The 15367-nt window shown below is 36.5% G+C and overlaps 1 protein-coding gene across 3 annotated transcripts; it reads left to right on the top strand.

The window, feature by feature from the left end:
- The first annotated feature begins 917 nt into the window (after positions 1–917).
- Positions 918–15367, top strand: LOC120111355 (E3 ubiquitin-protein ligase RGLG3-like). 3 transcript variants are annotated; one of them, XM_088706716.2, is made up of 15 exons: positions 1077–1239; positions 2738–2832; positions 4758–4816; positions 5019–5202; positions 8183–8267; positions 8390–8530; positions 8613–8726; positions 10643–10740; positions 10882–10961; positions 11032–11137; positions 12728–12855; positions 12939–13074; positions 13153–13209; positions 14905–14981; positions 15096–15367. In XM_088706716.2, the coding sequence occupies exons 4-15, from the start codon at positions 5056–5058 to the stop codon at positions 15121–15123; spliced, it is 1197 nt and encodes a 398-aa protein (XP_088562842.2). In that variant the 5' UTR covers positions 1077–1239; positions 2738–2832; positions 4758–4816; positions 5019–5055; the 3' UTR covers positions 15124–15367. The 3 variants fall into 3 exon arrangements, with proteins under 3 accessions (XP_038984227.2, XP_038984226.2, XP_088562842.2); XM_039128298.3 differs by lacking the exon at positions 2738–2832 and having other exon boundaries at positions 1064–1239; XM_039128299.3 differs by lacking the exons at positions 2738–2832; positions 4758–4816 and having other exon boundaries at positions 918–1239.

The raw sequence follows: 15367 nt of genomic DNA, 5'->3' as shown, positions 1-15367 counted from the left end.
GAGCCATTCCTCCTCATAATGAAGGCGGACAATGCCTCCACCATCTGGGCCTCTCCACCGGGACTATAAATAGCCCCATCAGGTAATCTCAAGGGGGACCTCTCTCTCTTAAGAAAAATCAAATATACACATCTCTAACTTGATCGGATGGCCCTCATCGGAAACATGCTTTGTGCAGGAACTCCGACACGCGGATGGCGGATCTTGCCCTCTTTCCTGATGCTTCGGCGGCTCCCTTGACTCCTCTAGCGTGGTCATCCTCGCGTCAAATTCAAACCACAACATAACTATATAAACAATAAATAATAAATAATGATTATTATAATTTTATAATAGAAAGATTGACTCGATATTAATTGGTTCTAGGCCAGTCTTTTAAAATTCCTATCGCCGCATAACCGCATTTGTTTTGATCTTCCCGTGATGATGCGGAGCATGTCCAGCCTGGCCTCACGTTCCAAGAGGACGTTGCCCCGAAACTGCACAAATGACAATGTCACCTGCGGTACCCTCACCTATTCTCTTTCGAGCTTTAATCTGGGGCAGATAAGAACCGGATCAAAAATTTATTAATCTAAATTAGATTTATTTATTAAAATAAATTAAAATTTTAGATTTAAATTCGATCCGCAATTAAATAGATAATCCGACTTATTTAACCTAGTTATTAAACATATTAAATTAAATTAAATAAATTGTAATAGATTAAATTGATTTAAATAGATCAAGCGGACTGAATTGAGTTGGTCATAGATTTTAAATAAGTTAAATAAATTTTAAATAAATTAATTAAGTTAGATTATGATCTGAATTAATTATTAAATAGAACAAAATATGTTAATTAAGTAGATATAGACAGATTGTACTATTTATAATTTAAATTTATTTAAGTCAAATTTAAATATATTTAAAAAATTGTTTTTGGGTTGGACTGGCGGATGGAGTCATTAGTGGTGGCTGTTGAGGCTTGCTTCTGACCGGAGGTCACCGGAACGTGACATAGAGACGAAGGAACAGGAGGCGCACGTAAGCCTCCGGGCCCAGTCGTGATGAAAAATCCTTCGTGCAGTTCGAGCAAGCTGGTGCGGACTCGAATCACGTTCGACGACTTGACGATCAAGAAAAGAGAGAGATATAGAGAAAGAGGAAGGATTTTAAATTTTAAGGGGGCCAATATTCGTGTATGGAGTTTCAATCCTCCTCTCCGTCTGCTTCTTTTCGTCTTCCTTTGTCATCTAGGTATTTTTTTTTTCTTGATTCCAGGTTCTAATCTCTGCCTTTCTACTGATAAGATGGATTCATGAATGACTTTATGCGGTTATTGTAGCTGATTTTGTTATTCCTATTGTTGTTTACGCCAATGAAATATAGTATCTGTGATTTGTGTGGATGTGATTATGTTGTAGTTTTTATCTTTTAATTAGCTTCTAATTTGTGAATTTATGTATATATCTAAAACTCTTTCCAAATTTGGGAAGAACTTGAGAGAGTCGTAGCCTCATATTAGAGCCTATGCTGCAATCAAGAACGTAAGTTTAAACCGAAGTGTGGAAACAATTCAGAGATTGATGTAAAGTCTTTGTCGAACTTTAAGGATGCATCCCTGGATCCATAACGCCAGTCTTGTGTAGATGGTACAGAGCTTGATGGGTGAGGTCGAGGTTGAAGATTTTCGACTGCAGTGAGAATATGGGCACCATAGGTTCATAAAATGGAAAAAACACTGATGGATTCAGTTACCAGCTGTGATATAATATTGAAGTGTGTGTAAGATGGCTAATTTCTGATGATTCCATTCTTTAAATTTTATACAATGGACTTGCTTGTTGGGGTGCACAGCGCAAGAAAAATATCAAACTGACTTTGCGATTGTGTGTGTGTGTGTGTGTTGGGCTTTTTTTTTTTGAGGGGGGTGGGGGGAGGTGGTGGGGTGGTTGGGAATCGAGGTGAATGATCGGTTGAAGAAAATAGAGATGAATGACATTATACGGCCAAGGATATTGTAAAAACCTTCGTAGTGGATTAAGGGAACACATAAGGATTCAATATTACAGTTGCTTGAAAACATATGAAACTAACTAGGTTCAATATAAGAGATCATTCCTTGTATGAAAAATATTGTTCTATGCCGAACCGGTACAGTACGGATAGCGTACCGATACTTGGTACACCAAAAAAAGTTTCATACCGTACCGTACTGAAACTGTGCTAGTGTGGCACCAGTATGGGGTCTGGTACTGAGATGGAAAACTTTGGTTCTATGTATAAAATACAAAGAACTTTCTACAATTCCTCTGCAATTCATACTTTAGTTGTCTTTCATAATGATGCTACACATTTTAGAGAACGTCACTTCATATTCCAATATGGCTCCTATTGTTTTCTAGACTCAAAAAACATACGAGTGACTATATTTCTCCTAAGACTCATCAATTACTTTAAAGGAGAATTTTAGAACATTTAAAACTATGAATTATTTTTCGAAAATTGATCTTTAATGCACAAAAATTCTTCCCAGAGTCTGCAATATTTAAGAAAGCTTACATTTCCTCTACTTTTCAAGATAAACACCACTCACTTCTCAAATATTTGCTTTTGGTTATAGGACTTGAAGCATTAGCAGGGAATCTAAAAAAAAACTGATTTTTAGTTTCTAGGAATTCTAAATGTTTAAAGATCTTGTTTAATGGCATGCATTTTCAATTTAGATGTCTGATTATTGTTTTTGCATTCGTAGAATGGAAGACATTACTACCGAGAGGACATTAGCACCTCTCTCTCTTGTGCAAGCTAGAATCCAACACATGCAACGAATGTCAAGCACATTATGTGGTAGGAGTCTTGCGCCTGCACTTGGGGTAGGAAAAGAAAAGGGTTGCACTCTGCCATTGTGATACAAAATTTGTCAGGATCCTCTCTAGTTTGGGGCTGAATTGGATAAGTTTTGCAAGCATGGTCATCCATGTAATGCTCGACAATCGTGATTGTGTAGGCCTCACTGTGGTATATGCATTGCGCAGCCCTGTGTATTTCATGGGGCCCATTTAATCATAACCATTGCATGATACGTGAATGGGACTAGAAGATTGGACCTCTCCAGTGCAGCCCTGAACTGAGAGGATCCGAACTCACATGAAGGAGGAATACGAGAGGCACTTTTGAAAATGACCAAAAATAATTGGGATTCTTCTCCCTATATGAGTTTTGGGTTCCAAGGAAAACACCACCGAACAAAACACAATGAATAGATATCTCTTTTCTTTTCTACGCAATACTTGGGGAAAAAAGGAAAAAAAAGTGAGGTTTCAGCCACCGACACTAAGTATGCCCTTCATGCGGAGTATCGGTCCATTACTAGTAGGGTATGGTTTGCGTGATACGGCACGGTACTGTCCAGTACAGTGATCCATCATTTAAACTGACATCCTGAATGAGATGATGAAGCTGTGCTATCTGTCTTATTTGGTCATGCTCCAAGGTGCATCTAAATTGAAGATTCCATTCCCACCCTTCTGCCTCAATTTCTCTCAGTTTCATGATCTTGGTGTTTTGATTTTTTGTAATGTTAAAAGTTGAGGAAATTATACAGCCAAGGGTCTATTCCCAAACCAAGTATCCTTCCAAAAGCTGATGGTACCACTGTTTCCTATCTTGAATCTTGTCCCGGGGGAGAAGATATCTTCAATCTTAAAGACTCCTTTCTAGAAGATCGAAGCTAATCTCTGCAACCCTGAGTAGTTTAAAGTAGGATGCTTCTAATATAATAATTCACATGGATGATCTGAGAAAAAAATGGATCTCTGTTGAGAGAAAAGCCTTAACCACCATTTACAGAATAAGGTTTTGTTAAAATTCCTGAGGTTGATGATTACCAGCGACCCTTCTCCCTACTCCAACACCCTTGGGCCCAGCTAACGGGGCAAAAGCCTTAAAACCGTAGCTTATCTAGCATGACATCAATTCCTTGAATAGAAAGCAGATTTTATCTTGTGATGCAAATCAATGAATGCCAGTTGATTCTGATAGCGGAAGTCATATCAATGGCAACTAGCAGCAAACAATGTAGTCTGCCCTCCAACAGTAGTTGTTGAAAGAACACTTGACTGATGAAAATCTGTTTTGAGTTTAAAACCTAGAGAAAGAAAAATTTCATATTCCTTTCGATGAGCATTATGATGCTTCAGGAGTCATCATTTTGAAGTTTGGATGAATGAGATCTGGGAAGAATACAAGAATATGTATACTGCTGAATACATTGTGACTACTACTAGTAGGATCACTATTGTCTACGATCCATATATGGATATCGGTTTTTATGCAACAAAACATTCTTTTGTAGCTTTTAGTGGAAGATATGACTTTAGTTGTCATAGGAGCCTGTTACAAGCTTTAGGGTATTTTTGATGTTATCTTTTATCTTGGACTCAGATTTTACGAAATAGATGGTCTTATTCCAATAGTCTAGATTTCTGGGGCCTTTTCTAAATAGTATCTAAGTAACATCACATGACTGTGAGGTAGGATTTTGATATTGCTTTCAGTATTAAACTTTAGGCTTTAGATGATTTTTCACATCATCGTTGTGGTTCAGGAGTCCTGTTCTTCCCTGTTCCCTCTATTCTTCATTCCTATCTTTTCTTTTCTATCTATTCTCTAAGATTTTTAAATCATCTTTTTTAACCATTCTGAATATTAAGAAAATCATCAAAATATAAAATGAAACTGGAATCACCTGACATTTACTTGTAATTTTGCAGGAATTATTTCTTGCAAGATAGTTTCTGGGCAGGACTGGATTTTAAATTTATTTCTTCTGGTAAAAGCTTAGTTTTTTTATGTCTTCTCTCACAAATATTTTTGTAAATTTCAGTTTTATAATATAAGAATATACAACTTGTGGCTTCATCACTTTAATCATTTTGTTGTGTGTAAAGCATTAAGTGCATACAAGCTGATACTGATTAATTTGTACAAGAAAAGAATAGCTTACTGATTTTCTTCTGTTGATTTTGGTGCAGAGTTCATTGCTGATATTGCATAAAAAATTCCAGTAGAATGGGGAATGCAAAATCTAGTGGAGCTTCATCTGCTCGCAACTATCATCAACAAGTTCCTTTTCCTGTTGGAAGTTCCTTGAATTATGGAAACCATAATAAACGACAACCAACATTTATAGCTGATAATTTCAGCTCTCTTGATGAGGTGCTTAACTATGCTTGCACATATCTTTTTGAAAATGTTCTTTGAGTCTATTTCAGTTCACAATTTGAATCATTTAAAGCAAAAATTGAAGCTGCTATACTAAGTAGTATATGATAATCACTTGGTTGTTTATTAATGGAAAACCACTATGTAAAGTCATTTATCAGTTTCTATATAATTTTTCTATTAACTCATCCACACAGAATAATGCTAATTTAATATTGCATCATCTGTTTCTCTTATTCACTGGTTATACTATGTAATATTTATTATGCTATCTATTAAAAGGTTTCTAGTTTTTTCTAGTAGATATACCATTACAACCCATGCATATGCTATCTCTTACATATATTATTCAGTTTTAATACATTTAAAGGTAAAATTTTATAAAATCCCCTGTATTATTTGATAATATTAGGAATTGCATTAAATATTGAATAAATCAAGCCAGTCCATTAATTTGATTGTCATTTTTTGTTTCCAACCTTTAGCTAACCTATAGGCATATGAGGTAGCTTTGGGTCTGAAAAGTGTCTCCCTCCTTGAACTTTAATCAAATTCCTGTTGCACAAGGAAAGGTCATTGCCTTTCTGGTTCTTAACCCCAACTTGCTTAATTGCTGACATAGACTTTGCCTGGTCATCCAAGCTCTTAAGGAGTAGGTATACCTTTGATAGCATCTAGACATTTTTACCAGTAACATCAAGTTGAATACTAGATTTTTTAGATGTTTTTGTATTCTATATGTGTAATAATACAGGATCTGACCCACAAAGGTTAGCCAAAAGGTGCTATTTGGGTTCCTTGGCCCTGTATAAGTACCCAAGATGTACCCATTTTATAGCTGATGTGGGACTATATACATGCCCGCATGGGTCCTCGTATACTCTTCCTGTTTAAGCCCGAATATCTTCGCCGGTCTAAGGATCCAAATCCATTCAAATTCTGTCATAATTTATCAAATCTAATTACAAATACCACAATGAAGTCATGATCAACCCAAATGGGCCCGTGCTAAGCGTTCCCTAGTCCACCTGAGCTATGGGATGGGTTCGCTCTGATACTTTTTGTAATGATTGAGGACCTCACCCAAAAAGGATAGCTAAGAGGTGTTATTTGGGTTTCTTGGCTCTGTATAAATACCCAAGATTTACTCAATGAATAGCCGATATGGAACTATACATACATAGGTCCTCACAATATGTTCATCTGGATTTTGTAGATGATAGTGTCCTCTCATGTCATTATTGTATTTGCTCCATTTCTGACTTATAGTTGGGGATGTGCCCATGAGGGTAAAATATCTTGTACCAAATGATGTAGAGGAAGAGTATCCTTAAACATGAGAGTACTAAAGTTGCAAATGTGATGTTGGGCTTGAGGGCTTTAGCCATGCTATTCAGGTGGTCATTAGAGCTTGAATGGAGATGCCACAATCATCATGGATGTACTTTTACGGACAAAAATTTCATGAACTCAAATGTCAAACCTGCTGCTCTGCTTGAGTAGCTCCCAGAGGCTTAAAATCTAGTATGAAATAAAAAAATAATAGGTATAGTGAAAATTTCACAATGTGATACAAGCTTATCAGATCAACATTGCTCAAAAGCTTGGGCATGTATCTATCTCTAATAATAACAATTTTTTGCTTGACAAAAGGAAAATAAAGGGATACTGAGACTATAACATTCACATTTGAGTCATACTTCTTTTTCCATACTAGATGACCAATATCTTCTGATTAACTATACTTGAAAATTTAAAATTTACACAAATTTATATTGTAAAAGGCAAAAGAATAATTTGCTCCTTGCTCACCATGCAGCTGCATCCCGAGTTTCTATTGTAAATCAAAGGATATTGTATTTATGTAAAGTAGATCAAAATCTAAGATGATGAGCTTTCAATGAGCACAGTGAGCTCTCAATCAGAATTAAACAAGACTAATGGCGGGTTGTTCCTTAAAACTTCTTGGCTTCCTGTCATAGGCAAGAGATTGGATTACACAGGCATAGGTGAGGATGAAGGACATTGGTCTATCTAGTTTTCTGTTATGCAATTATATACTTGATAAAAAAGGAGACTATTGTATACTATTATTGTTTTCCTCTTGGTGTAGTTGGAGAGCATAATTAAAAGGAATTTTTAGTTAACGGACAAGAGCAGGAAGATGGATATTCCAGAAAAGTTTGGTTCAGCTGGATGATTTAAAGCTTTAGAACTTCCATAAAACTGAAGACAAAAGTTGATAATTGAATTTGTAATGGATACTCTTGATTCCTTTGCCATTGCTGAAGTTTTTCTAATTGGACTGACCAAAAGCTTGGTAAGGTAGATGATTTAAATCATAGACACAAAAACCAAAACAAATTGTTCTATTATAGCTTAATATAATATAAGAATGGCCAAGGAAATTTACCAGAAGCATTGTGTTCAGGTCCATATTTGCTCCATTGAGTATGTAGTACATATTATATGTTTTGTTTTAGACACAAGATGAGTTATGCCATAGACATCAGGTTAGAATTCAAAATAGCTTTTCAAATTTTCAACTACAGACTCTTCTAATATAAATTAAACTTCACTAAAACATGTCTAAGGAATTCTTTGGAATGCATAGTCATATCTTACAAAATTATTTCTTCATAATGATATTAATTAACCATGAGATTATTTTCCTTTTTTGAATGATTGTCCAAATGAATTTGTTTCCTTTTCGGATCCAACAAGGTAGATATCTCCATCCTTGTCTTGCAGGAAGTCCAATGTCCTCATATGTCAGATGCACATTGCACGACCTTTAGAAAAGCATTAGAAGATTTAAAATTGATATATTTATTTGCAAATATCTATAAATTTAAGTCAAATAGCTGTCAAATTTTTCATCCAATAATATCAAAGCTTTTAATGGTTTGCACCCAACATTCATTATTGTAAGTTTGTCTGTTAGAAATTGACAGGCTTTAAAAAAATTTTCTAGGTTATTACTGCACTTAGAGATGCTGGCCTTGAGTCATCGAATTTAATCCTTGGCATCGATTTCACAAAAAGCAATGAATGGACAGGTGATGTTACATCTCTAAACACTGAAAATTTGATCCATTATACTTCCTTATCAGCTTAAGTTAAATTGGATGCAATATTCTCTAGATTGTAGAGTGAAAGAAATACTATTCCTTAATTGTAGGAAGACATTCGTTTAATAAGAGATCGCTTCATGCTATTGGTGGCACACCGAACCCATATGAGCAAGCAATATCTATAATCGGGCGTACGCTGTCCCCTTTTGACGAGGACAACTTGATACCATGTTTTGGGTTTGGTGATGGTTAGTGCTTTCTTTCTTCTTCTTCAGATGTGCATATATCTGGTCTTTTCCGTTACTCATCTATTTTCCTTTTCTTTTATAGCATCTACACGTGATGAATATGTCTTCAGCTTTTTTTCCAACCACCGTCCTTGCCATGGTTTTGAGGAGGCTCTTTCACGCTATAGAGAGATTGTTCCACGTCTGACCTTATCAGGTCCGTGCCTTACTATTCATTTCTTTCTTTTTTGAATGAAAGTTCTGTTATTTTCCTATAAATTATTTTTTTAAGGACTTATAATAAGTGCATGAACTTTTAAAAGTTGATAAACAGTTTATTTGATTTGCTCATTTAATGCAATAAACATTTAGATGGTTGGTTTATTTACCCTTATAATTTTCTTATGAAGTTGATAATTTCAGTTTTAACATTCCTATAAATCCACTCCATTAATATGAAGCTGGCGTACACAATATATAGATTATTGACATCCTAAATATTGTATCTATTGAATTTTTCATCTCAGTGGTTTTCCAACTCTCAATATAGTGTTGTAAATGAGCCAAAGCTCAAGTGAGACAGGCCTAGCTCAAGCTCAGCTCGTTTCTGACAAAGCCAAGCTCCAGCTAGCTCATTTAATTTCAAGCCAAACTCAAACTGTTCATTGACAGCTCTTTCAAGAGATGTAGTGAGAATTTGAGATCTCTCAAGGCTTTCATCTATATATTTTGAGCTAATGATTCTATTCAAGGTATGTTGAACCGGCCCGTACCGGCCGGTTCACCCCGTACCGAACCAGTCCGGTCTCTGATCAGTCTGATTCAACCTTAAAAAATGGTTCTGGCCTCTATGGGGCCGGACCAGCAGTACCGGGCCGAAACTGGCCGGTACTAGATGCGTACTGGTGCGAACCGGTCTCGAACCAGTCGGTTCGCACCGGTTCTACCCAGCACGCCTGCGCGCGCTGCGTTCTACGGACCGGTTCGGCACCGGTCCGAATCGGTGCCAAACCAGTCCGGTAGGCGACCGGTACGCCTACCGGTATCGGTTCAGCGTACCTTGATTCTAGTTATATTTAATATTATAGTTGAAATTCAATTTGTTGTATATAAAGTATATTTATTTTTTTATAAACAAATGTAAAAAATAAATTTCTATACAAAAAATATCATAACTATGTAATATATGATATTTATATATTCATAATTAGAGCTTAATGGAGACCAGCTTGAGCAAGCTAAGCCTAGCTCTGGCTTGGATCTTTGCTAATCAAGTGAGCCAAACTCGACCAGAATTTTGAGCTGGAGACCAGCTGGCTCATAAACTGCTTGCTTGTTTGACAGTCCTAGTTCTTAATGAAACTCATGCATCATTAGCCTTTAAAAGTCAACTAGATGCATGTGTTCATGGAGAACCCTTCATAGAGGACATGTTTGCGTTGCCCTCTAACATTCCTATCTTACTTACAATTTTTGATGAGTTTGATTTTACTAATGACATTGAGTGTTTCAGAAGCTAAAATTGGCTGCAGGTTTTTCTGAAAAGAGCGAGTCTCAACTGATCAAGAAACTGTTTCTTCAATAAAGTAGTAATTCCTTGATATATTGGATATTTATTAGAAGAATTAAAGGAATCAAATTTTTCTAAGTCTAGAACTAGCTGTCATAGCAGAAAACCTACCAAGATAAAGAATGGAGTTAATGTAAAACATGAGTTTGGTGACTTGATTTAGTTTATTAGAGAAGATTCTGATGTAGCACCAGTTAATTATTTCTTGGTAAATAGTTGATATTCTGAAAGTTTGATGAGATAGTGCTAATCTAATTTCAAGATTATCATAGTTTGATGAGATTGTGCTAATATAAGTTCAAGATTATCATACTTATCTACACTACAAGGCTTTGACAATTAATCCCACATCCCTGAATTTCTTACTCTTTTGAACCAATGCCCCTGATGTTTCTATCACATAATGCATAGCAATATGCAATGTACTATCTGGCAATGCATGGTTGAAATGGAAGATATCCACTTTGGCTTGTAGAATTGTGGACCAGATCAACTTAATTGATTTTATCAATGAAATGTACTAAATACTGCAATACTCCGTTGTATCTTTACCTGATGTACAGGTCCAACCTCATTTGCACCACTTATTCTTGCGTCAATTGATATCGTAGAGAGGAGTCATGGGCAATATCATGTCCTTGTGATTGTAGCTGACGGTCAAGTACGAACATTTGTTGATTCATATGGTGTTATTGAGACTTCTGGTCTTAGGGTTTTCTGCTTTATTACCAATGAGGAAGTTAGCAGAAAATTTGGGTGCTCTTGCCTACCTTTCACTCAAAAAAGATTAAAAAAAATGCAGGTTACCAGGAATCCAGGCTTACCTCGTGGAAGACTCAGTCCACAAGAACAGGCAACTATAGATGCTATTGTTGAAGCTAGGTAAAACATTGAAATTGGTTCTTGTATGACCTATTTTTGCTGCAATGCTCTGAACATTTTTATCTTTCAGTTATTATCCTCTTTCAATTGTTATGGTTGGCGTGGGTGATGGACCATGGGATGCAATGAAGCAGTTTGATGATTATGTACCTCAACGGTCATTTGATAACTTTCAGGTAATTGAAATACTAGTTTCTGAAAAAGGTAATTTTAATACTAAGAGTTTACTATCTGATGAGAAAAAACTAAGATTTTACTTTCAGTACCCTAGTAGCTAATGAAAATAGCTCTTCATTGATTATACTGAGCACTATATGTATAGGCTAAATTTAACGATAATTAAGAGCCTACTCTTGCCAGTGAAAAGCAAGAACACCACCAGTGTTGTTGAAAAGGTTGAGTTCTAAAAAAGTAGTTTACTGCATTTTATTTTAATCTATTAAATCAACTGACCTGCCTCAAGTTTTTTTTTTTTTTTTTCCCAAAAGCAATATGATGGTAATTTGCCACCACCCAAAATAAAATCTGGGACCTCTCCTATGGAGAGCTGGGTGCCAACCAGCTGAAAGACTTGCTGGTCAGGTACTTAGATATTGTGTTCATTTTTCTAATGCATTTTCATCTAGTTTTAGGGTATTGATTCCAAAAATGTCCCAAGGTCTTCTCATCATCTTTGTTGAGACCTAAAATTTGAAATCCAATCATCTATTCTTGTTCTTTGCTGTTAGACCAAATCTTCACGCATTCCTTTCCCCAGATCAATGGAGCATTTCTGAACTCTTACTTGTTAGTTGTAATCAATAACCAATCGAAATGAAACAGGATTTTGGTTCACCAAATTTAACTAGACCATAGAGTTTTGTTCACATTAAGTGAAGGGAAACCAATTTTGTGGTCAGATCATCGAAAGGGGACTACCACTTCTGCTTCTCCCACAGAAATTCTGTTGGGTAGATTCAAGGCATGCAATCATGTTTCTGCTCTGATACTCAAAGAATTGTTGGGTGTTGAAGGTCTAAAAGAAACAGGAAGACCACCAAGGAAGGGTCATGCTACTTTTGTTAAATAGTCTTTCTGACTACATCAACATGATGTTGCAATCCCCATGCTTGCTATCCTGGGAAGTCACCTGCACTAGCAAAACTGCTGGTTGAAGGCCAATATCTGTTCCAGCTTGTCAGGAATAAGAACATCTTAAAAAGTGTTAATACTATAAATCCCTATCTATGTTGTTATTTTATGTGTTAAGGAGGGATGGTTCTGACATTCTGAACCCTTCTTGTCGGTATATTGGGAACATTGGCCCAAGTGATCGACTACCACCACCAGGAAAGGCAATAATTATTACATTGGACTGATAAAAAATGCAACTTCTTTCTTTGTTACCCCTTGATACCTCAACCTTTTTCCTTCCCTTAGTACCTGGTGCTCTTTAAAGCTGAAGATTGGAAACAATTTTGAAATGATGGGAAATCTTACTAGCATAACCATAATCGCCTGGCCTTATCCCATTATAGGGCTGGCTTTACAGATTCTGGGATCTTACTACTCGTTGCAATTCAGTATTTGTTAACAAAATACGTAATTTCTTGGGGCAGACTTTTTACTAATTCTCTTATAAATCTATAGAAAGTGTTTTCCCCTGCACTCTTACAAGTCTTGTACATGATGAGTTTAGTCTCCTATCCAAGTCTTTCTTCACAATATGCGTAATGGTGCAGAATTGCTCTATCATGCATTCTGATCAGAATTTTGTGCTCATCTAGTTTGTAAACTTTACAAAGATTATGTCCGAGAATATGGCAATGTCGAAGAAGGAGGCAGCATTTGCACTTGCTGCACTTATGGAAATTCCCCTTCAATATAGAGCCACACAAGGCCTTAGGCCAATGGAGTAAGTCTGCTGCAGCTTTCTATCTTGATGTTTTTGTCTTGCTATGAAATAAATCACTGATTTAGGATTCTGAAACTAAACAGAAATTATGAAAAACGAGTTGGTAGGAGAAAGCCTCTTCCTCCTCCATGCGAAATAATGGAACATGATAATGCAGCAATTTCACACAGACATATGAAAAACGTGCAATCAACTGATTACAATGTTCCAGCAGAGCAGGTATGTTTTAGTTTATCATGCAGCATTTTAGTGTATTCAAAAGTTACATATGTCTGAGGAATTTTATTGATTTTCAAGGTATGCCCTATTTGCCTGACAAATCGAAAGGATCTGGCATTCAGCTGCGGTCATATGGTAAGCATTTCTCTGACCAACATAAAAGGATGATTTTGTTATAGAGCAAGGTTTGGAATAGTATACATAGTGGCATGGTATGTACCATGATACACCCCTTATCTAGTCATGGTTTGCAGATATGGGGTGTGCAGTACATACTGTTGTACAGGGAGATATGTACTGCAGCACCACTTTTGGAACCATCTTACACAGTAGGCTCTCATCTGTAGTGCATAGTGGAATAATCACCATTAAATATGACATTACTCAACGAAAAGTCGAGGCTTCATATGCTGGATCATTTGTTGAGAAAATGTTCAAAAGCAAACTTGCTTTTCTGGAATCAGTGGAACTTTGTTTACAGGTATAAATTGTATTAGCCATATATTTTCAAACTTCACCTTGGTTTTTCCTTTTTCTCCAAAAGCTTATTTTCATTTGTATATTTATTAAATAAGAGCTTTGAATATGATGGCAACATTGGGCACCTTAAAAATAATGAAATTGTTGCCAAAACCGCCCACCTGTTCAGAATTTTGCTTGCAGTAGCCACATTTAACCTAATGACAGGTCAAAATTGCACTTAAAGATGTGTTTTCTCAATGAATTGTTTCCTTTTCCATAATTCACAGAATAACCAGGATGTTGATGCAAAATAAATCTAAACCATTTTATTGGGTTTACATATTCTGGTGCAAAATAAATTATATATAGACAAGTATAGTGTGTATATGTGTGTGTGTGTGTGTGTGTGTGTGTAGGCAAAATAAAAAGAATCATCATTTAAAGAGAAATAGTAAATACTTTGTTTTCAATTATGGCATGTCTTGCCCCTTGATTAGCAATCAAACTTTTAACAATATTTGATAATTATGAATAGAAGTAGCATGATGATTTTTCAAAAAATGGTATGTAAATTCTTTAATTTGTCTTATCATGCATTTCACTTCTTCGCTGTACTCTTTTCCCTGACCTAGATTTACTTCGGTTGAGGTTCATTATTCAGTCATTTATTTCAACAAGTGATTAGCTTTTGCCTTACAGATCGAAACATAAAATTAGGACAAGGCAGCAGTTTGGTTGGCTAAGACCTGTGCCTATTTTCCTTGGGGGAATGTGGGGTTCAAAATACAAAGCCATTAAAGGAAAAGGAGAACAAAAATGGGTCAAGAAGTAGTTGACCTAAACTCCTACCCCTTACAATTTGACCAAGCCATGCCGTATCCTTAAAATTTTGCTTGAATGGCAAGCAAGTCAAAAATAGGACTCACTAGAATTAAGCTGTTTGAACTCTTACTTGCAAGGTTAGCCGAACCGGTACTGAAACATGTGCCGATTGGCTGCTGGTTCGGTACAGGGTGAACCGGGCGGTTCACCTCCGGTTGAACAGACCAATTTAAAGCCTTTAAAAAAGTTGGGGGGGGGGGGGGGGGGGGGGGGGGGGGGGGGGGGAGGGATTGAACTGGTTTAAACCAGTGTGAACCGAGTAGTTTGTGCCGGTTTTGCTCCGAACTGTCGGCGGTTTAGAGTGGTTCCCAATATTTTCTAAAAAACTCAGCTAAATTGATTCAGTTCCATTTTTGTTTAGTTCGGTACGGGGTGAATCGAATGGTTCGGCCTGGTTCAGCATATCTTGCTTATTTGTTAAGCATGGACCACCTGTGATAAAGAAGACTATCTTACTGAATATGTGCTCGTCCTTTTCATGTTTAGACTTGCAGGATATGTGGTGCAACAATATCAGCATGCCCTTTGTGCCGGGCGCCCATAACCACTCGCTTGAATCTCAAGTCCTCTTAAACAATCCTGTTCAGTCAATGGTATTGGATTACTGGCAATAGCTCTTAAGTCATATTACTTGATCAACCTGCATAATTGTATGATACAATTGGACCCTACCACAGCAATGAAAACAGTTGGAGGCCAATATGACAATCCAATTGCTCTCAGTGGAGCACCGATCAAATATGCCAGAGATAGACCTCGCTGCTGTTAACTTTAGTCGCAATTGTTTGTCATGTAAGTAATGTGTTGCTATGTAATGCTTTTGGCTTGCCAAGGGAAAAAGTTGTAGGGGATTTACATCTGCCCCTGTAAGTGGGAATTGATGAGGATGTGCAAACACTGAAAGAAAATATGGCTTTAACACTAATAAATGTGTTTCGTCATCTTGGAA

This window comes from Phoenix dactylifera, chromosome 11, assembly GCF_051530095.1.
Source record: "Phoenix dactylifera cultivar Ajwa chromosome 11, Ajwa_hap1_PhDact_Kaust_v1.1, whole genome shotgun sequence".
NCBI classification, from domain to species: Eukaryota; Viridiplantae; Streptophyta; class Magnoliopsida; order Arecales; family Arecaceae; genus Phoenix; species Phoenix dactylifera.
This window is presented reverse-complemented; position numbering and strand designations above follow the sequence as displayed.

What these genes read in the sequence shown, in the direction of transcription:
- LOC120111355 (XM_039128299.3), top strand. Translation starts at nt 5,056, where the DNA reads ATGGGGAATGCAAAATCTAGTGGAGCTTCATCTGCTCGCAACTATCAT. An exon ending in AAAAAGCAATGAATGGACAG is followed by an intron (nt 8,268 to 8,389) that starts GTGATGTTACAT and finishes CCTTAATTGTAG; the next exon opens with GAAGACATTCGTTTAATAAG. An exon ending in ATGTTTTGGGTTTGGTGATG is followed by an intron (nt 8,531 to 8,612) that starts GTTAGTGCTTTC and finishes TTTCTTTTATAG; the next exon opens with CATCTACACGTGATGAATAT.